This window comes from Rhinoraja longicauda, chromosome 35, assembly GCF_053455715.1.
Source record: "Rhinoraja longicauda isolate Sanriku21f chromosome 35, sRhiLon1.1, whole genome shotgun sequence".
In the NCBI taxonomy this organism is placed as follows: domain Eukaryota; kingdom Metazoa; phylum Chordata; class Chondrichthyes; order Rajiformes; family Arhynchobatidae; genus Rhinoraja; species Rhinoraja longicauda.
This window is the reverse complement of record NC_135987.1, coordinates 20,364,198-20,386,590: the sequence shown is the minus strand read 5'-3', so window position 1 is coordinate 20,386,590 and position 22,393 is coordinate 20,364,198. Positions and strand designations below refer to the sequence as shown.

The 22,393-nt window shown below is 43.3% G+C and overlaps 1 protein-coding gene across 1 annotated transcript in view; it reads right to left on the bottom strand.

Annotated features, from left to right (window-relative positions):
* polr3a (polymerase (RNA) III (DNA directed) polypeptide A) overlaps positions 1-22,393 on the bottom strand; it is a 61,680-nt gene that overhangs the window by 5,495 nt on the left and 33,792 nt on the right. The window contains exons 17-26 of the mRNA XM_078428388.1: positions 20,120-20,231; positions 18,013-18,131; positions 17,206-17,343; positions 15,094-15,264; positions 14,355-14,468; positions 9,509-9,595; positions 9,223-9,305; positions 3,152-3,322; positions 2,115-2,208; positions 579-671 (exon numbers count right to left, since the gene is read on the bottom strand). Of these exons, the coding sequence (XP_078284514.1) occupies positions 579-671; positions 2,115-2,208; positions 3,152-3,322; positions 9,223-9,305; positions 9,509-9,595; positions 14,355-14,468; positions 15,094-15,264; positions 17,206-17,343; positions 18,013-18,131; positions 20,120-20,231 (1,182 nt within the window). The remainder of the gene's footprint in view (positions 1-578; positions 672-2,114; positions 2,209-3,151; positions 3,323-9,222; positions 9,306-9,508; positions 9,596-14,354; positions 14,469-15,093; positions 15,265-17,205; positions 17,344-18,012; positions 18,132-20,119; positions 20,232-22,393) is intronic.

Genomic DNA, 22,393 nt, shown 5'->3' with positions numbered 1-22,393 from the left:
GTTTAGAGATACAGCGCGGAAACATGCCCTTCAGCCCACTGAGACCGCGCCGACCAGCGGTTCACGCATACAAACACTATCCTACACACACTAGGGACAATTTACAATTTTACTGAAGCCAATTAACCTACACGCCTGTACGCCTGGTGAGTGTGGGAGGAAACCGGAGCACCCGGGGAAAACTCACGCAGGACAAGGGGAGAGCGCACATACTCTGGCGCCGGAGATCCGAGCTTGATCCTGACTATGGGTGCTATCTGTACGGAGTTTGGACTTTCTCCCCGTGACCATGTGGGTTTTTCTCCGGGTGCTCTGGTTTCCTCCCACACTCCAAAGACGTACAGGGTTGTAGGTTAATTTGGTTTCAGTAAAAACTTTAAATTGTTCCCAGTGCATAGGATAGTGCTAGTGTACGAGGATGTAGATTCGGTGGGCCGAAGGGCCTGTTTCCGCACTGTATCTCGACACTAAACTAAACTAAGACCCGAATCACTAGCTTTTGCTCTTTCTCCACAGGTGCTGCCTGACTCGGGTATTTCCACCATTTGCCTTTTATTTTTGCTTCTTTCATTATTTACCTCCAGTCTCAGTAATCGGATTCTCTCCAGGGAAAGCTTGACGAGAATGAAGCAGTCATCCGGCAGAAAAACCTCCTCAATATACTCCGAGATCTGCAAATTCACAACAACTAGATGAAAAGGCTTGTTTGATATTTCATTTCAAACTCAGCTAAAGTCTTATATTTCCAGCAGGACACATTATTTAAATTTTTATAAAACCAGTAGGACACTTTATTTTAATTAGTCCTCCCTGTATCAGGTTTCGGCTACAGTGGAGTTTACCTCCCTCTGCAGGTATTCCAACAATCTAACTGTGCCCTTGATTTTCCCTTTTATAAGATACTAATTCAAATATCACAGTGCTTCAGGCAACAACCCTTCCAATGGCATTTTTAATAGTTAATGAAGTTCATAAACAGCCATTTCCTTCAAGGCAAATTAAGACGTGCGGGTTTGTAAGTTAATTGGCCACTGTAAAATTGCCCATTGTGTATAGGGAATGGATGCAAAAATGGGAATAACAGAACTAATGTGAATGGGTGATCAATTGCTGGTGTGGACTCGGTGGGCCAAAGGTCCTGTTTCCAAGTTGAATCTGTAAACTAAACTAAAAAAGAATGGTGTAAATAATGGCCGTACCAGCGAAACCAAGATTTAGTAAATGAATAGAATTAAATAGTATTTAAACAAGAGATACATAAAGCATTTATCAAGGTTTGTAACGGTTCGCACTGTTTCATCAATCACTGATCCCATGTCTGAAGAAGGGTCTCGAACCGAAACGTCATCCATTCCTTCTCTCCAGAGATGCTGCCTGTCTCACTGAGTTACTCCAGCATTGTGTGTCTGTCTACAGATCCCATGAATGTGATTTGGAAGTGAAGCTTAGGGAACAATCACTTTGTCCGATGCAAATATCAAAGTGCGGGCGGAACTCAGCATCTGTGAGGGAATCACAAAAAACTGGAGTAACTCAGCGGGTCAGGCAGCATCTCTGGAGAGAGGGAATGGGTGACGTTTCGGGTCGAGACCCTTCTTCAGACTGATGTCAGGGGAGGGGGGCGGGACAAAGAAAGGATGCAGTTGGAGACAGGAAGACTAGTGGGAGAACTGGGAAGGGGGAGGGGAAAGAGAGGGACGGAGGAGGGAATGTACCAATGACGTTATCGGGTCAGGACCTTTCATCAGACTGATCAATTTGTCCTGTCACTAGGTCTGCTGACTTGACAAAATAGTCCCACTGGTCGGGTGATGAGGAAAAGGGGACCAAGGGATTAAATGTCTGGATTTACTCTGGACTTTGAGATTCTCTGCTGTTTGTGAAGGAAATCACACTAAGGGGTTTGTTTGAATGTACAACACTCCTGGTTTAGAGCAGTCAGATGACTTTCAGGTGCGATCAAGAGACATCTTCCAGGTTTGGGAAGCAGTCACTAAAGTGCTTCTTCCATTTGAAAACATTGTGACTGCTGCACACTGGAGCTAGAACGCAGGCAGGTCCTTTGCCACTTAATCTTGACATTGTTTACATTAAAACACACAAAGGTCACCTACTTCCCCGAGCAAAGTCTTTTCAATTCTCCCTTTCACCAGGCGGGCAAAGTCAGCATCGTCATCTTGAACAAGATGTGCCGTGATAATCGGCGTGCTGCAAGCAAAGGGAAACAATGACTGGTCAACTGCTGCCGCTGCCTCGAAGAAAGAATTAGAACAAGGATTATTGATGGGCTTGAAGTGGTTGTCACAGAATTGGATGGGGCACAGGTAGCACATCATTCAGCCTAAAGAGTTCAGTACAGTTTAGTTTATTGTCACGTGTACCGAGGTACAGCGAGAAGCTTTTGTTGTGTGCTATCCAGTCAGTTTGTGCAGGTGCAGTTGATGCAGGTGCAAGGTCCCAGTACAGCAAACTCAATCGTTCTCCTCCCTCAGACAAAGGGGGACCTAGCGTGGACGAGCGCTGAGAGAATAAAAGGGGACGAGGGCCGCTGGGAAAAAAGGAGGATTTGTGGACGAAATGGAATACTTTGCAACTTTATGTGGTGACTCTTTGCATACTAGTGTACGCAAAACAAAGAATCACACTGTGGCAGGTCACATGTGATAAGAAATTGTCTCAATTGGGGCATTTCGGTTGACATGGATGGGCTGGGCTGAAGGGCCTCTTTCCGTACCGTATGACTCTATGATTTCATGATTAATTTTCTAAATTCGGTTATAAAGGGTATTCTCAATGAGTGCCAGTGAATATTAATATTACATTTTAAAATTCTTGCATTCAAGCTGCTTTGAAATTAGAACTATAGATCACATATGTAGGAAGGGAGGTTGACACCGAATATACAGACAAGATGCTGGAGTAATTCAGCCGGACAGGCAGCATCTCTGGAGAGAAGGAACGGGTGACGTTTCGGGTTGAGACCCTTCTTCAGTCCGAAGAAGGGTCTCGACCCAAAACATCACCCATTTCTTCTCTCCAGAGATGCTGCCTGACCCGCTGAGTTACTCCAGCATCTTGTGTCTAACTACAGATTACGTCTTGATCCAATAAAAAATAACAGGTAGAGAAACATAACTGTAATTGAATTTACCTGATAGATTTTGATGCATTGATAATCTCTTTTATTCTGGGTACGCCCAGTGTAATGTTCATGGAAGCTACACCCGCAAAGTGGAAGGTCTTTAGTGTCATCTGTGTGCCGGGCTCTCCAATACTCTGTGCACACAAGGCACCAACAGCAGAACCTGGCTCCATCTGGGCTCTGTAGGACAGAAATACACAGATCAGAAAAACTCACACCTCCAGATTCAGGGACAGTTTTTCCCCCAGCTGTTATCAGGCAACTGAATCATCCTACCACAACCAGAGAACAGTCCTGGCCTACTATCTGCCTTATGGGTGACCCTCATTGATTGGACTTTACTGGCTTCCACTAAATGTTATTCTCTTATCATATATCAATACACTGCAAATGGCTCGATTGTAAACATGTATTGTCTTTCCACTGACTGGTTAGCACGCAACAAAAGCTTTTCACTGTACCTCGGTACACGTGACAATGAACTAAACTGAACTTTCATGAACATTCATCAGATTCCAAATGAGCCATTTTCAATTATTTATGACATTTTTCTTAATCATATTGGAATATACATACAAAAGTAAGCCATTCACCCCTCAGGTCCATTCAGCAAGTTGGGTTCATGGACAAATCTGACCAAAACACCAATATCCTGCCTTATCTCTACATCCCTCTAATTTCTAGAGGTCTACTGATTTTGTTTTATTAATGCAATCAACAACAGAACCTTCAGTCCTCCAGGGTGGAAAATGTCAGAGTTTCACCATCTTCTGTCAGGGGTTATGGGGAGAAAGCTCGAGACTGGGGTTAGGAGGGAGAGATAGATCAGCCATGATTGAACGGTGGAGTAGACCAGATGGGCTGTGCGGCCTAATTCTGTTCCTATCACTTTTGACCTTATGACCTTCTGAGCGAGGAAATTTCTTCCCATTTCAGCAAATATAATTTCCTCTCCTTTCAGCAAGTGTAAAGAAAGGAAAGAGCTCAAGGGGGCGATTAGAAGGGCCAAAGAGTCCATGAAATGGCTTTGGCAAGTCAGATTAAAGAAAATCCCAAATCTTTTTATACCTTTACTAAAAACAAGAGGGTATCAACCCCTGCGGCCATTGGCTCTGGAATCTGTAGTCAAGGCTAACCTCCCTACCTCCAGCCTGTTGAGATCTCTTGGTATTTCTCTGGGTTCACCTCACTAGTTTTATTTATCCAAGTAGAATGATAAAATCGCGGATCCAATCAGAATATAAATAATAATAATAATAATAATAATAATAATATTCATTTATTGTCATTGCAACGAGTACAACGAAATTAAAAAACAGCCAATCCTGACGGTGCGTACAAACATATATGCAATAAATGCAAAAACAAATAAATACATAAATACAATTAAATTAAGTACAAGATTTTTTAACGGTGTTGCCTAGTGCACAGGTAGTGTTCAGTTCTCGTATGGCCCTGGGGTAAAAACTGTTCTTAAGTCTGTTTGTTCGGGATTTGATTGACCTGAAACGTCGACCAGAGGGCAGATGAACAAACAGACGGTGGCCGGGGTGGGATGGATCTTTTATTATTTTGCCTGCTCTACTGAGGCAGCGCAGGCTGAACAGGTGCTCCAGGGAGGGCAGTGAGCAGCCGATGATTTTCTGGGCCGTCGTGATGACCCTCTGAAGGGCCTTCCTGTCCTTTTCTGAGCAGCTGGCATACCATGTGGTTATACAGTATGCCAGCACACTCTCGATGGAGCAGCGATAGAAGGACAACATGAGCTTCTCCTGCAGGTTGGTTTTCCTGAGGATCCTCAGGAAGTGGAGTCTCTGCTGTGCCTTCTTTACTGTGGTGATGGTGTTGGTAGACCAGGTGAGATCCTCTGCGATGTGCGTACCCAGGAACCTGAAAGCTGGTACCCTTTCCACGCAGACCCCATTGATGTAGAGTGGGTCGTAATCTCCACTGGTTTTTCTAAAGTCAATTATAAGTTCCTTTGTTTTGGAGGAGTTCAGGACCAGATTGTTCACTGAACACCATGCTGCCAGCCTTTGGATTTCATCCCTATAGGCTGTCTCATCTCCTTCTGAGATAAGTCCAACCACAGTCGTGTCATCCGCGAACTTGATGATGGTGTTGGTGGGATGGGTGGGGGCGCAGTCGTGAGTGTAGAGGGAGTAAAGGATGGGGCTCAACACACAGCCCTGTGGTGAGCCGGTGCTCAGTGTAATGGTGGAGGAGAGGTGAGGGCCTATTTTGACTGTCTGGGGGCGGTTGGTCAGGAAGTCCTTGATCCATTTGCAGATGGTTAGGGAAAATCCAAGGTCGGAAAGTTTGGTGACCAGTCTGCTCGGGATGACCGTGTTAAAGGCAGAGCTGAAGTCGAGAAAGAGCATCCTCACATAGCTCCCCTGGTGTTCAAGGTGGGTCAGTGCAGTGTGAAGAGCAGTGTCGATGGCATCCCCTGTAGACCTATTTGCTCTGTAGGCAAACTGGTATGGGTCGAAGGTGGGTGGGAGGCTGGCTTTGATGTGCTGCAGGACCAGTCTCTCGAAGCACTTTGTGATGACCGGTGTGAGTGCTACCGGACGGTAGTCGTTAAGACCGCTGATGACAGGCTTTTTCGGCAGTGGGATGATTATGGCGGACTTCAGGCAGGGAGGGATGGTGGATTTTAAAAGGGACAGGTTGAAGATTTTTGTGAAGACCTCAGATAATTGGTCTGCACATTCCCTCAGCACTCTGCCCGTCACACCATCGGGGCCTGCAGCTTTCCTGGGATTCACTGCTCTGAGCACTCGCTTAACGTCATACTCCTGCACAGTGAAGGTGTTGCTCTCAGGTGCTGGAGAGGGTGTAATGTCTGCCACTGTAGCTTTCACCTCGAAACGAGCAAAGAAACAGTTAAGTTCCTCAGCCAACGAGGCGTCGCCGTCGGCAGTCGTGCGGTTGCTGGTCTTGTAATTGGTGATGTGCTGGATGCCTTGCCATACCCGCCGTGGGTCATTGTTGGAAAAGTGGTCCTCAATCTTCCTCTTGTAGGACGCTTTGGCATCCTTGATGCCTCTCTTCAGGTTGGTTCTAGCAGCACTGTATAGAGCTCTGTCACTAGACCTGAAGGCGGTGTTACGGTCCTTGAGGAGAGACCTGACATCCTTTGTAACTGTTGCAGGTTTTCTGAGGACACTTATCTGTTACGATAAGTTTACATTGATCTCACATCTCATAAGTTCGTAAGTGATAGGAGCAGAATTAGGTCATGAGGCCCATCAAGTCTACTCTGCCATTCAATCATGGCTGATCTGTCTCTCCCTCTTAACCCCATTCACCTGCCTTCTCCCCATAACCCCTGACACCAGTACACCTGGTCTCATATGAGTCATTTCAGATCTAAAGCACAAACTGTTTGAAAAAGCATACATTTGTACGCTTTTAATGATCCTCATCAAATTATTCCTTTCAAATGTAATTTTAATCGACTTTTGAAAAGACAGCGGAAGGTAATTCCACCGACTCTTCAATGCTGGACTTTGATCTCGCACGTCAGAACTTTGTGAATAAAAGAATTCCTTCTTGTTCCTGATTTTATTTTTGGAAGTCTTTGCTCTAGATCCACATCAGTGGGGCAACATTTCACAATTTTGAGCGCTTATTAAATCTTTCTTTCATCTGCTCTGCTGGAGAATATCCCTCGTCTTTTCATATTGTTTTTTTATTGCTGCAGTGATCTATTATGAAAGTTGCAATTAAATCTGTTCCCACCTCCCCTGCAGATAATTAATTGCTGTCATTCCTGTGTAATAGAATTCAACACAATTAAAAATAATGGTTATTTTCTAAAGACTGTTGCAACATCATAGATTTGTAGGCAATGTGTGTGCATTATACGTGTGAAGGTTCAAGGTGAAGGGGAAAAGATTTAATAGGAATCCGAGGGGTAACTTTTTCTCACAAAGGGTGGGTGTATGGAACAAGCTGCCAGAGGAGGTAGTTGAGGCTGGGACTATCCCAACATTTCAGAACAGTTAGACAGGTACATGGATAGGACAGGTTTGGAGGGATATGGACCAAGCGGTGGCAGGTGGGACTAGTGTAGCTGGGACATGTTGGCCGGTGTGAGCAAGTTGGGCCGATGGGCCTGTTTCCACACTGTGTCACTCTAATTATACATACTCCCTCTGCTGGTGTTTGTCTAGCTTGTATTTATTCCTGAGAATGCCGGGATGCCAACTGTCTATCATAGCCCACAACCTTACTGCAAATGATACATTCCAAGGTCCAGCTGGTAATACATCATAGAACACAAACAATCTCCATGCAACACAAGCTCACCACGTGACAGATTAATTAGTTTAGACTTTAGAGATACAGCACAGAAACAGCCCCTTTGTCTCAACGAGTCCACGCCGACCAGCGATCACCCTGTCCACTAGCACTATCCCACGCACACAATAGGGACAATTTACAATTTTACCGAAGCCAATTAACCGACAAACCCGTACATCTCTGGAGTGTGGGAAGAAACCGGAGATCCCGGAGAAAACCCACGTGATCACAGGGAGAAACTCCGTATAGACAGCACCCGTAGTCAGGATCAAACCTGGGTCTCTGGCGCTGTGAGGCAGCAGCTCTACTGTGTGCCGCCTTAAAGCTGACACAATTTTTCCAAGGCCTATCACCTTTATATAATTCTGAGCAAATACTTAAGCTTAAATTTAAATTTGAATCACAACTGAATGTCTTATGCTGAAAACTCTCTAAAGCTTTTGGTTCTAAATTAAGTCCCACCTTTGATGACTTATACCAAGGGAGTGCCACATTGTTTGAGATGTCATATTTTGGATGCCTCATTAAACCAAGACCTTGTCCATTCTTTCATCCAGGTATTAAAGAATCCCAGGACACTCCTTGACTATTTGAAGAAGGCAAACATTGCCCCTCGTCACCCCACAACCAACACCCAATTCCCAGCATACATTTATTCAATCATTAATATCAATGCAATCTTTCCAGTCACCCCCATTCATTTTTAATTTCTGGGTGTACTGTTCTCTACATCACACTTTCAAAGTAGTTGATTGCTCTAAAGAACACTGGGACTGTGAGCATGAAAGGTAAAATGCAAGTTATTTTTCGGCCTCACTCTCAATTCCAAGTTTACTCATTAGCCAAGGGTGAATCTTAACACATTTTAATAAGAATGCTGACAAATAAATTCCATTGGATAGCAACATAGCATTAATCGTGAGAGGGTCAAAGTTTAAAGGCGATGTGCTCAGTAAGTTTTTTTCCTCACAGAGTGGTAGGTGCGTGGAAATTGCTGGCAAGGATGGTGGTGTGGGCAGATACGATAGTTGCGTTTAAGAGTCTTTTGTTGGGTAGATACAAAATGCTGAAGTAACTCAGCAGGACAAGCAGCATCTCTGGAGAGATGGAATGGGTAATGTTTCGGGTCGAGACTCTTCTTCGGACCCTAAATGCCTCGACCGAAAGGTCACCCATTCCTTCTCTCCAGAGATGTTGCCTGTCCCGCTGAGTTACTCCAGCATTTTGTGTGTACCTTCAATTTAAACTAGCATCTGCAGTTCTTTCCTACACATCTTGTTCATTCAACTTTGCCTCAAGCAAAACCTTGAGTGTGAAGAAATCAATTCTATGTAAATCCTGAGTGAATCATGCTTCAATGCTATTGCATCAGAATTTTACATTCAAGCAAAAATTATAATTTTATCGTTGATTGGGTTTTAATCAGATGCATTTTTCCAAATTCCTCAACTCTGACCACAATAGAAAAGTAAACATCGTCAGCACTACATAAACATCTGAACTTCTGGGGATTACTATGTTAAGCCAGGAAAAATCCTATGCAGTGGGATGAAAGGCAAATCTACATTGCATTAACAAGATGTGCTTCAGCATCAATACCATGGCCCCAGATTAAACACAGATGATCTCCAACTGAAGAAAAGTCTAAATGTCGTTGCGATTTTACCCAAAGAATATACTGAAAATAATATTGCTGGAATTAAACAATTTTGATATGAAATGTTAAAAATTGTTGACACATTCCTAAAATGGAACATCAGATATCTCACCTCATGTATTTGTCTCTGCAGGTTTCTAGAAATTTATTTATTTGAGTAGGCGTTATTCGATCCAATTGATACAGAACTCGAGGCTGAAGAAATAATGAGAGATTAGTACCAAAGGCTTTTGAATTTGAAAGCAATCCCAAATAATCTAAAGTAAATATATTTTACGCAAGTTTATTAATGTTGTAAACATAATTCATGTTAGCATTCAAATTCAATAAATAACTAGATCAAAATTCATCATATCTTATCTACAAATACATTCTACACACGTTAGAGAATGCATTACCTCGGTAGATCCACTGTCATTAATGCCATATTTATCTCTAGTTTTCTTGATCTTATCTGAAAACTCCTTGATAAAATTTCTGATTGCCTGTAGGAAGCAGAATAAAGTCAATTTAAAATATTTTGCAAGAAATCAAATTATTTATCACTGATGCAGCGATGAACAACCTAATCAATTCCTCACTGATTATGTGACACATCTACAATGTAGTTTGATATTTATCAGATGTTTGTGTCAACATTTTATTTAGTTCAAAAAGATCTCAAGATCGTATTAAAATAAGGCTAGTCCTGGAAATTCAAACTTATCATTCAGAAAAATATTCAAATTGAGAGTAAACAATGGAATATGCTGTGAAGCTAGTTCACAATTCAAATTAATAGGCAATTCACATACAAAAGATGCATCACAATGAATCACCCGAGCCTGGTGTCACAACTAGATTATTTCAAAGCACCATGCCACGTTAAAACATTCAAGATATTCATGCACTTGCAAGCACCTGAAGACTCTCATAGATTATTTAATTCAACACGAATAGTGATAGGCTTGGATAGAGTGGACGTGGAGAGGATGTTTCCACCACTGGGAGAGTCTTAGACTAGAAGTCATAGCCTCGGAGATGGGAGGAATTTCTTTAGACAATAGACAATAGACAATAGGTGCAGGAGTAGGCCATTCAGCCCTTCGAGCCAGCACCGCCATTCAATGCGATCATGGCTGATCACTCTCAATCAGTACCCCGTTCCTGCCTTCTCCCCATACCCCCTCACTCCGCTATCCTTAAGAGCTCTATCCAGCTCTCTCTTGAAAGCATCCAACGAACTGGCCTCCACTGCCTTCTGAGGCAGAGAATTCCACACCTTCACCACTCTCTGACTGAAAAAGTTCTTCCTCATCTCCGTTCTAAATGGCCTTTAGTCAGAGGGCGGTGAATCTGTGGAATTCTTTGCCATAGAATAGACAATAGACAATAGGTGCAGGAGTAGGCCATTCGGCCCTTCGAGCCAGCACCACCATTCAATGTGATCATGGCTGATCATTCTCAATCAGTACCCCGTTCCTGCCTTCTCCCCATACCCCTGACCACTATCCTTAAGAGCTCTATCTAGTTCTCTCTTGAATGCATTCAGAGACTTGGCCTCCACTGCCTTCTGAGGCAGTGAATTCCACAGATTTCTGACTGAATTCCAGATTTCAGATTTCAACTCTCTGACTGAAAAAGTTTTTCCTCATCTCCGTTCTAAATGGCCTACCCCTTATTCTTAAACTGTGGCCCCTGATTTTGGAGAAGGCAATGGAGGCTAAGTCAATGGATATCTAAGGCAGAGATAGATAGATAGATTCTTGATTAGTACGGGTGTCAGGGGTTATGGGGAGAAGGCAGGAGAATGGGGTTAGGAGGGAGAGATAGATCAGCCATGATGGAATGGTGGAGTAGACTAGATGGGCCGAATGGCCTAAATCTGCTCCTATCACTTATGATCACAATCATCTGTTGAGTAATACTGAATAGTATAAGAAAATAACTGCAGATGCTGGTACACATCGAAGGTATTTATTCACAAAATGCTGGAGTAACTCAGCAGGTCAGGCAGCATCTTGGGAGAGAAGGAATGGGTGACATTTCGGGTCAAGACCCTTCTTCAGACTGAAGAAGGGTCTCGACACGAAACGTCACCCATTCCTTCTCTCCTGAGATGCTGCCTGACCTGCTGAGTTACTCCAGCATTTTGTGAATAAATACTGAATGTTCAGATCAGAGGAAAGTACTGGGTGTGTGAAGCACTTGAGATGGAGCTTGCTGCCAGCAGTGAGCTGCCCACAATCAATGTAACATCTCCACCAGATCCTCCCTGTCCATTTGTACCAACCACCACCTCACCCACTCCTCATTGCGATGAGAGTCCACCATCAAAACATCTATCCACACAATGGCAGAGATAAAGCCTGCAGGCAACCAAGCCACACCACACTGGATTAGCTGGTTGCCATTACTGTTCATATTTAAACTAGTATTGAACCAACAAAACCCAAACCTATTTGAAAACGAAATTACTTTTTTTTTTTAAGTTATAAAATTGGGCTCAATTATTTAGAAAATAAACTTTAAACTAACTTGCTCACTCACAACCTGATAGCTGCTGGGAAGAAACTGTTCCTGAATCTGGAGGAGTGTGCTTTCACACTTCTATACCCTTTTGTCTGATGAGAGAGGGGAGAAGAGGGAGTGGCCAGGGTGCAACTCGTCCTTGATTTTGTTGCTAGCCTTGCCGAGGCAGCGTATATAAATGGAGCCAAGGGGTGAAAGTGTAACAGTTGCTATCTGCACCAAAGAAAGAGAGCAGAAATCATTGACAAATGTTTTCAGTGCCGATAACAATCTAGCAAAGGGCTGGCAATTACTGCCTGGTGACATGCGCTGTTAACAGAGACAAGGTGTGAAGAGAATGTAGTCTGATTGCTGGGATGTGTCAAATGATGTTCTTCTTAACACCATTTGGCAATATTGCACTAAAGGTAATTCCTTTATCATGTATCTCTACACTATAAATGGCTCGATTGTAATTGTATTGTCTTTCCGCTGACTGGATAGTACGCAACAAAAGCTTTTCACTGTTCCTGACAATAAACTGAAGTCTGAAGAAGGGTCTCGACCCAAAACGTCACCCAATCCTTCTCTCCAGAGATGCTGCCTGTCCCTCTGAGTTACTCTGGCATTTTGTGTCTACCTTCGATTTAAACCAGCATCTGCACTTCTTTCCAACACAGTGACAATAAACTAAACTGAAACTTTATACTTTCTTCTAAGTCACTTATATATAAAAATGATAAAACAATTACTCATTTTACATCCCCCACTTGCCACTTTTCAAACACAGAAGTGTGAATGCCTAAGTTTGTAAATTAAACAATAGTTGTGGGGCAGAGTGAGTTGTGTGCATGAACCAGGAAGTTATAAAGAACCAAGAAAATAATAGAGACCAGAAACTGTAGATGCTGGAATATTGAGAAGAAAGCAAATTGCTGGAGGAACTCAGTGGGTCAGACAGCAAGTGTGGAGGGAATGGACATGAGAATTTTTGGTCAGGTCCCTTCTTCAGACAAAGAAAGATGAACTCAGTTATTCTCAGGCTGTTCCTCATGATCGAGGATGACTTGCTTCCACTACAGCCCTACAGAATCCGCAAACTCTGCTACGGATGGAACACGATGTTTGAAGGAACATTTGAGCGAGCAGTTTGGGAGATGTGCTTCCACTGTTTGTCCTAGTCTTGTTTGCTCTGAATCATGTTTCTCAAAGCCCATCCAAATGCTCCTCCTCTACTTTCTGCAGCATGGCCATGGATTCCCAAGAGTTCAACCAGTCCTTGGATCTCTCTCCCTCTCCATGGTAATCTCTTCATGTGGTAGAGATCGGAGTAACGTGTTTGCTCCAGGAGTCTGATATTGGATAAGTGAGGGATGTGGCCTGACCTAGCCTAATTAAGGCCACAGCCCTGGGAATGTTAGCCTGAGAAGTAGCCTGAGGACGGCACGGTGGCACAACAGTAGAGTTGCTGCGTTACAGCGAATGCAGCGCCGGAGACTCAGGTTCGATCCTGACTACGGGTGCCGTCTGTACGGAGTTTGTACGTTCTCCCCGTGACCTGCGTGGGTTTTCTCCGAGATCTTCGGTTTCCTCCCACACTCCAAAGACGTACAGGTTTGTAGGTTAATTGGCTGGGCAAATGTAAAAATTGTCCCTAGTGGGTATAGGATAGTGTTAATGTGCGGGGATCGCTGGGCGGCGCGGACCCAGTGGGCCGAAGGGCCTGTTTCTGCGCTGTATCTCTAAAATCAAAAAATCTTAAAAAAATCTAAAGTAATGCTCGTGTTGGTTCACTTTGCGTGCATGAGGGTTTTAAGGAAGCCACATTAGTGTTATCTCTCCTGGGCTTTCAGGCATCGACTATAATCGTTCATGTTCCAGGAGGGCAAGACTCGCTGGTGCCACGGTTGAGGTTTTGACCACCAAACACATTGTTTATCAGGCTGTGTTGGTGCCCTGAAGGCCACGATGATTTCATCTACGTCCCCCTTTCGCTAACCAGTTAGTTTAGTTTTAGTATCGTTTATTGTACCGAGGTACAGTGAAAAGCTTTTGGTGCGTGCTGACCAGGCAGCAGAAAGACAATGCATGATTACAATCGGTGGCTTCTGAGATAGGGGAAAGTGGTCCACATACCCCAGGTCCCCATGATAGTCCTTTGCTGTTGGTAGGTGTGCTGCACTGCATGAGCTGGTGGGAGGAACAACTGTGCTTTGTGGATGTTATGTGAGTGGTCCAAAGCTGTAAGCCTTTTTGTTGTTCGATTTAAAATGCTGTCAAGTATGGGATTCATTCTTCAAAATTTCCCTTTTGTATTAATATTAAAATACTAAAAAGTTAAAAATCTCAACTTTCAAGCTGAGCCTGGTAGGACATTTTAAGGTTTAGCACAGCAGTGTGAGACAACTGCACCAATACAAATATATCAAAACGTGCTGATATAGGGATTACAAGGTAGTAATTATAAATAGTTTTACTTTGCAAATGATTTAATTAATTTTTGGCCAGATACAGTGAACAATTAGCAGCAAAACCAATAACGGAGGCATTTACAACAGTTCTTAGGGAAAAAAAATACCCAAGCAACATAATCATAACCATTACCTCAAAGAATTTCTCATAACTGATCCCAGTTAGAGCCTTTAGAAATGGGATAGATTCGTCAGTGCAGAAAATTGAAGCAACAGGAGATAGAAGTTTCATTCCCATCAAAAATAAAATATGCTTGATGTGAGAATAAGAATTTTTGCTCACCTGCAGATATTCATTTTGACAGCACATAAACTCACTTCTCTTCATAATTGCCTCGGAAGTCAGTATCACTTCATTCTTACTTAGAGGCGGTTCATTGGGGGATGGATAAATGGCCTAGGAGTGAAGAGAAGCAAACAATTTCAGGAGGCACATTCTCTCCCTTTGAGTGGTCAATTTAAACAGTTTGATGCTTGCTCCTTTATCTGAAATGGCGTATCTGTGCCACGGTTACTTTTATACATGGTGATCAAACATTTCCAAGAATCACCACATAAATAAGTTACCTCCATGTAGAATAAGAGGTCATATGACAACAGTCTTGAAATGAAGATCTCAAGGAAACAACCATGTTATATTAGTTAACATGAAGATGGATGTAGTCAATCTTGAGAGAACAAGGGAGGCATTGTGGCGCAGTGGTAGAGTTGCTGCCTTACAGCCAGACCCGGGTTTGATCCGGACTACGGGTGCTGTCTGTACGAAGCTTGTACGTTCTCCCCATGACCTGTGTGGGTTTTCTCCGGGTGCTCCGGTTTCCTCTCACACTCCAAAGATGTACAAGTTTGTAAGTTAACTGGAATTCTGTAAATGGTAAATTTATTATGTAAGGATAATGCTAGTTTATGGGGATCGCTGGTAGGCACAGACCCAGTGGGTTGAAGGACCTGTTTCCACGCTGTATCTCTGAACTAAACAAATTAAACAACGTGTCACAGAGTTATCAAAAGACTCTCCTTACCCTAATGTTATCCAGAACGCGTCTAAACTCCAGCGGCTCATCCTTGCCTTCCATAGCTGCTGGATCTAAGCCATCCCCACCATAGATAAACTGGATAATGTCACCAGTTGAGCTGCGAACTGTGAGATCATATTGCGTGCAAAGATCCTCTAACGATTTTACCAGACGCCTCTAGAAAGAAGCAGAACACGGGAAAAATATGGTTCAAATTGTACAAACCGCTAAACAGAATAATTCTTAATATTGTACTGTCAGAAAACAAAGCGGAAGAGGATGGAACTTTATGGCCTTCCATCACAGTGAGGAATGTGGAATCCACTGTGGTGGATGTTTATGTTAACTTTTATGTGGTTGTGTGTCTTGTTGCTTTTTCACTTAGTTGGCTGTATGGTAACTCAAATTTCACCGTACCTTAATTGGTACATGTGGCAATAAACTGACCTTGAAACCTTGAAATGTTGGCTAACTCAGACATGTATATCAGTCACGTTAGTCATATATGAGTCATCATAAGCTTCAAATATTTGAATAAATGATCGATCAGCGATGCAGACTACGTGAGCTACAGAACCTGTTTCTGCGCTGTATCTCGCTGTGACTCTAATTGGCTCAAAGTTCAGTGTTTATAATTCAGAAGTAATTGCTTCTTGTACGGAGCAAACAAAATCGCCATCAATCCTGAATAATTATCTGCATACAGTCGTTCCTGTGCCATTTATTACGAGTGCAGTTTACACAAGAAGACACTTATGTGTTGCAGCTGCCACTGACTCTTGTCGGAGTGAGGTGACGGGAGGCGGGAGAGTCACTGCACTGTTTCAAGCTGTCTAGATTAGTAGCACCGAGCTGTGCTTGGTGACAAAACTTAGACCCATCTATTTAAGGTCATTCCAAGTTTAAATAGAAGTTAAGACTACACTATAGTTTTGATCAATAGTGAAAGTGTTGAAATCAGACAGGTGCTGATGCTGGAAGACGATAAAAACCGAAAATACACAGGTCAGGCACCCTTTGTGGAAGGAGAAACAGTGTTCATGTTTGCATGATAAGGTCTCTCTTCAAAATTGTGAAAGTGAGAAAACACATTACAGTGTATCCGTGTTAAGGAGGGGTTGCGTTCCTAGAAAACCACCTGATTCAGGACTTTCCGTAATGCAACATTTGACAAAAATTGACAATATTTCCTGTATCTTTCGCATTTGTGTATATTTAGTTTTTTGTCACATAAATTCTACAGGAGTAAATTTTTATTCTGCATCTCAGAAGTTTTGGAAGTGATTTCCTAACTTCATAAGTGATGGGAGCAGAATCAGACCATTCGGCCCATCAAGTCTACTCCATCGTCCAATTCATATTCATATTCATATTCATATATATACAGCCGGAAACAGGCCTTTTCAGCCCACCAAGTCCGCGCCGCCCAGCGATCCCCGTACATTAACACTATCCTACACCCACTAGGGACAATTTTTACATTTACCCAGCCAATTAACCTACATACCTGTACGTCTTTGGAGTGTGGGAGGAAACCACACAATCATGGCTGTTCTATCTTTCCCTCTCAATCCCATTCTCCTGCCTTCTCCCCATAATCCCCGACACCCATACTAATCAAGAATCTCTCTCTGTCTGCCTTAAAAATATCCATTGACTTGGCCCCCACAGCCTTTTGCAGAAATGAATTCAATTTGTGAATTCTATTACCCAATCTGTTATAACGTTAGGTAGACACAAAATGCTGGAGTAACTCAGTGGAACCGGCAGCATCTCTGGAGAGAAAGAATGGGTGACCTTTTTTCAGAAGAGTCTCAACCCGAAACATCATCCATTCCTTCTCTCCAGAGATGCTCCCTGTCCTGCTGAGTTACTCCAGCATTTTGAGTCTATCTTCGGTTTAAACTAGCATCTGCAGTTCCTTCCTACACATAATGCTCGGTATATTTTTGTTTTAAGTATAAGGGAGGGTCGCTAAAGGGTGAATAGGGCAAAGAGAAACATGGGACGTAGTCAACTCTGTCATGGGGGTAAGTGGGTGGTGAAATAATCTGGTTGACAAGGTCTATTTCCATGCTGTATTTCTAAACGGAAAGATATATGAAACGCTGCTGTTACCTGCATGTACCCGGTCTCCGCTGTTTTGACCGCTGTGTCGACCAAGCCCTCGCGACCAGCCATCGTGTGAAAGATGAACTCCGTGGGAGTTAAACCGGAGTAGAAACTGTTTGCAACAAAACCCTTAGCTGCTGGAAGCTGCCACAAAGAAAAAATGTGAATAGCATCAGAAGTTGCACAATTTGCAGAATGTATAAAATTATTAGTAACAAATCTAAAGCCATATCATGATCAAAGCTCTGTATAAATATTGGATTCAATATCCATTGGATGTGGAGAGGATGTTTCCTTCTGCCACAGAAGGTAGTTGAGGCCAGTTCATTGGCTATATTTAAGAGGGAGTTAGATGTGGCCCTTGTGGCTAAAGGGATCAGGGGGTATGGAGAGAAGGCAGGTACAGGATACTGAGTTGGATGATCAGCCATGATCATATTGAATGGCGGTGCAGGCTTGAAGGGCCGAATGGCCTACTCCTGCACCTATTTTCTATGTTTCTAATGGGAGAGTCTAGGACCAGAGAGCATAGGCTCAGAATAAAGGGACATTCCTTAGGAAGAAGATGAAGAGGAATTTCTTCAGTCAGAGGGTGGCGAATCTGTGGAATTCATTGCCACAGAAGGCAGTGGAGGCCGTCAATGGATATTTTAAAGGCAGAGATCGATAAATTCTTGATTAGTGCAGGTGCCAGGGGTTATGGGGAGAAGGTAGGAGAGTGGGGCTGAGGGGGAAGAGATAGATCAGCCATGATTAGACTTGTAGAGCCGAATGGCCTAATTCTGCTCCTATCACTTATGAAACTAAGCTCACCTTGGAATGCTTTTCAAAGTGAGGTAGAGATCTGTTCTCAAAGCCATCAGGAACTCTGGATCCACTAATAGCTTGCTGTCCCACACAGGCAATCATCTGGGAGATGTTGATGAAGGAGCCTATGACGGAAATGTTCATTATATCCCAGTTTAAATATTGACAGATTGAAGGAAAAAAAGGCAGTACTTAATCCTAAAGGTTAGAAACTGCAGTTTAAATAGAACCCTAAAAATAGACATTGTTGTCAAGGTACAGTGAGTGAACACAATACTCTAAATGTGGCCTTTTATATAACTGCAACGTGACCTCCCAACTTCTACACTCAATATTCTGACTGATGAAGGCATGTGGATAAGTTCACATGGTGGCACGGTGGCGCAGCGGTAGAGTTGCTGCCTTACAGCGAATGCAGCGCCGGAGACTCAGGTTCGATCCTGACTATGGGCGCCATCTGTACGGAGTTTGTACGTTCTCCCCGTGACCTGCGTGGGTTTTCTCCGAGATCTTCGGTTTCGTCCCACACTCCAAAGACGTACAGGTATGTAGGTTAATTGACTGGGTAAATGTAAAAATTGTCCCTAGTGTGTGTAGGATAGTGTTAATGTGCGGGGATCGCTGGGCGGCGCGGACCCGGTGGGCCGAAGGGCCTGTTTCCGCGCTGTATCTCTAAATCTAAAAATAAGACACAGTAGAATTATGCCATTTGGCCGATCGAGTAGGCAGCATCACTTTCATGAGTTTGTCTTGTTTACCTATATCACCCAAATCCAAACACTACCTATCACCTGCCAAGCTTTATCCTTACCGCACATCTTTTCCAGCTTTCACTCCCCTACTCCAATCAGTCTGAAGAAGGGTGCTGACCCAAAACATTACCTGTCCATTCCCTCCACACATGCTGCCTGACCGGCTGAGTTCTTCATCACTTTGTGTTTCTGCTCAAGATTCCAGCACCTGTAGTTTTTTGTGTCTCCATTGATAGGGCGGCACGGTAGCGCAGCGGTAGAGTTGCTGCTTTACAGCGAATGCAGCGCCGGAGACTCAGGTTCGATCCTGACTACGGGTGCTGCACTGTAAGGAGTTTGTACGTTCTCCCCGTGACCTACGTGGGTTTTCTCCGAGATCTTCGGTTTCCTCCCACACTCCAAAGACGTACAGGTATGTAGGTTAATTGGCTGGGTAAATGTAAAAATTGTCCCTAGTGGGTGTAGGATAGTGTTAATGTATGGGGATCGCTGGGCGGCACGGACTTGGTGGGCCGAAAAGGCCTGTTTCCGGCTGTATATATATGATATGATATGATATGATATATCCCTTGTAGCTTAGCAAATTAATATAGGCTTAGCAAATTATATATGTTGCATCATATCACCATGCACTCACTGGATGTGGCAGAAGAACAATTTAGTTTAGTTTACTTTAGAGATACAGCGCGGAAACAGGGACTTCAGCCCACCAAGTCCACACCAAACGGCGATTCCCACACACTATCCCACAGGAACAACTTACATTTACACCAAGCCAATTAACTAACATACCGGTATGTCTTTGGAATGTGGGAGGAAACCGAAGATCTTGGAGAAAACCCACGCAGGTCACGGGTGAATAAACAGACTCCATGCAGACAAGCATCTGTAGTTAGGATCGAACTCTTATCGAGGTACATAAAATCAAGACAGGAATAGATCGGGTAGATGCACAGAGCCTCTTGCCTAGAATGGTGGAAATCAAGGACCAGAGGGCATAGGTTTAAGGTGAAGGGGGAAAGATTTAATAGGAATCTGAGGGGTAACCTTTTCACACAAAGGGTGGTGGGTGTATGGAACGAATTGTCAGAGGAGGTAGTAGAGGCAGGGTTTATCGCAATGGTTAAGAAACACTTAGGCAGGTACATGGATAGGGCAGGTTTGGAGGGATATGGGCCAAATGCAGGCAGGTGGGGCTAGTGTAGATAAGGCAAGTTGGTCGATGTGGGCAAGCTGGGCCGAAGGGCCTGTTTCCACGCTGTAAGACTCCATGATGTACCTTTGCAACGTCATGCCCATGTAAGACTCTCTGACATACATGAATGTCCTTTGCAACTTGGATGAGGCCATTTCCCCCTTACCTTTTGAACCACAGAGGGCCATGGTGAGTGGGCTGTTGCTTTTATCCAACTCCCTGAGGCACGCACTGCCGGCGTGGTCTCGAATTACAGAGAGCTCCTTCAGAATCAAGGCCTGAACAAAGGAAAAAGATAAAACCTGTTCAGCTAAAATATATAGGCAGACACAAAATGCTGGAGCAACTCAGCGGGTCAGGCAGCATCTCAGGAGAGAAGGAATGGGTGACGTTTCGGGTCGAGACCCTTCTTCAGAAGGAATGGGTGACGTTTCGGGTCGAGACCCTTCTTCAGAATGAAGAAGGTTCTCGACCCGAAACGTCACCCATTCCTTCGCTCCTGAGATGCTGCCTGACCTGCTGAGTTACTCCAGCATTTTGTGTCTACCTTCAATTTGAACCAGCACCTGCAGTTATTTTCCTACACAGCTAAAATATATATGTTCCTTTGTTCATTATGAACCACATAAATGAAGGCACTAAACAAGGAAAGATTATCCTAAGACAAGTGTAATGATCTGAGGTACATCTTTTCATAGATTTTTATTTGGACATGGAAAATTTGGCTCATCATGATGTAGCTGTACAAGTCGTTGGCGAGACCATACTTGGAGTACTGTGTGCAGTTCTGGTCACCAAGCGCTAAGAAGGATATCACTAAATTGGAAAGGATGCAAAAGATAGGATGTTGACAGAGCTTGGGGTTAAAGTTGTAGGGAGAGGTTGGGTAGTCTGGGACTTTTTTCTTTGGAGAGTAGGAGACTGATGGGTGAGGTGTACAAAATCATGAGGGGCATGGATAAAGTGAAGATGCAGTCTTTTTCCCAAGGAGAAGAAATCCAAAACTCAGTTTAGTTTATTGTCACATGCACCATGGTCAGTGAAAAGCTTTTGTAGCGTGATCTGCAGTCAGCGGAAAGACAATCCATGATTACAATCGAGCCACTTTCAGTGTACAAATACATGATAAGGGAATAACGTTTTATTCGCAAAGTCCGAACGAGGACAGTCTGAGGGTCACCAATGAGGTAGATAGTAGTTCAGCACTGCTCTCTGGTTGTGGTAGGATGATTCAGTTGCCTGATAACAGCTGGGAAGAAACTGTCCCTGAATCTGGAGGTGTGCATTTTCACACTTCTGTACCTTTAGTCTGATGGCAGAGGGGAGAAGAGGGAGTGGCCGGGGTGAGACTCGTCCTGGATTATGCGGCCTCGACAAGGCCACGCATAAACAAGCATAAATTAGAGGACATAGGCTTAAGGGAAGAAGGGAAAGAATTAAGACGGACAGGTGCAACTTTCTCACCATAGCTGGAAAGGGCTGCTTGAGGAAACTAGCGAAGTGGGCAGAATCACGACTGGCCAGAGAAAGATGTAGGGGTGGGCACAATTGTGAAATTTAAAAGACATTTGGCAGATATATAGAGAGTAAGAGTTAACAGGGATATGGGCAAAGGGGACATGCCTGGCATGGACAAGATGGGCCAAAGGGCCTGTCTTGTGCTGTACAGCTCTATGACCCCTATGTGATTAGTTTACACCAATTTCACAAAGCAGTGACACAAATAGAAATTCATAGCCTCCAATAACTCAGTAGGGATTTCGGAATAAAATACCAGCCTCTGAAATTGCGATAACCAAACTATGAATCCTTTGAAAGACGATATTTTGTTAACTTCAACTCGTGCAGATCAGAAGGGTATGGTTTCAGCTGTCTTCATTTTTTATATTGAATACCAAATGGGCAACAGATAATAGTCAGTATCTATTTTGAGTATTAGAAATGATTAGCTATAGGACCATGAATTTCAATCTAATTAGCTCAACATCAAAAACACCCAAATCAATAAGCATAAAACCTAAATCAATGTTTTAACAGTTCACCGCTATTTAATGAGTCTTGCTATTCCTCCTTACTTTCATTTTATAGACTAACTTTTAAAAACAAATCCCGAATGTTTATCGATAAATTGACATGAAGGTTTTGTTGAATAATTCTCACGCAAAAGTTTCAGGAGTTTTGATACCAAGGCTCTCTGGATAACAGGCAATTTTAGATCCAGCATTATTTAATGAGAAAAGGCTAATTAATGATCTGGTAGTTAAAGAACCATTCTTATTAACAGTGTTAATAATATGAAAAGGTTTCACATATAATTTTTTTTTAAATGTTTTAGTTCAAACTTAACTTTGAATAAAGTGGACTAAGAAGGTATAGGTTTGCTATGATAGATTAGGAAACTACATTAAATGTGGTGAAAGTAAACAAGCAATGAGAGGCT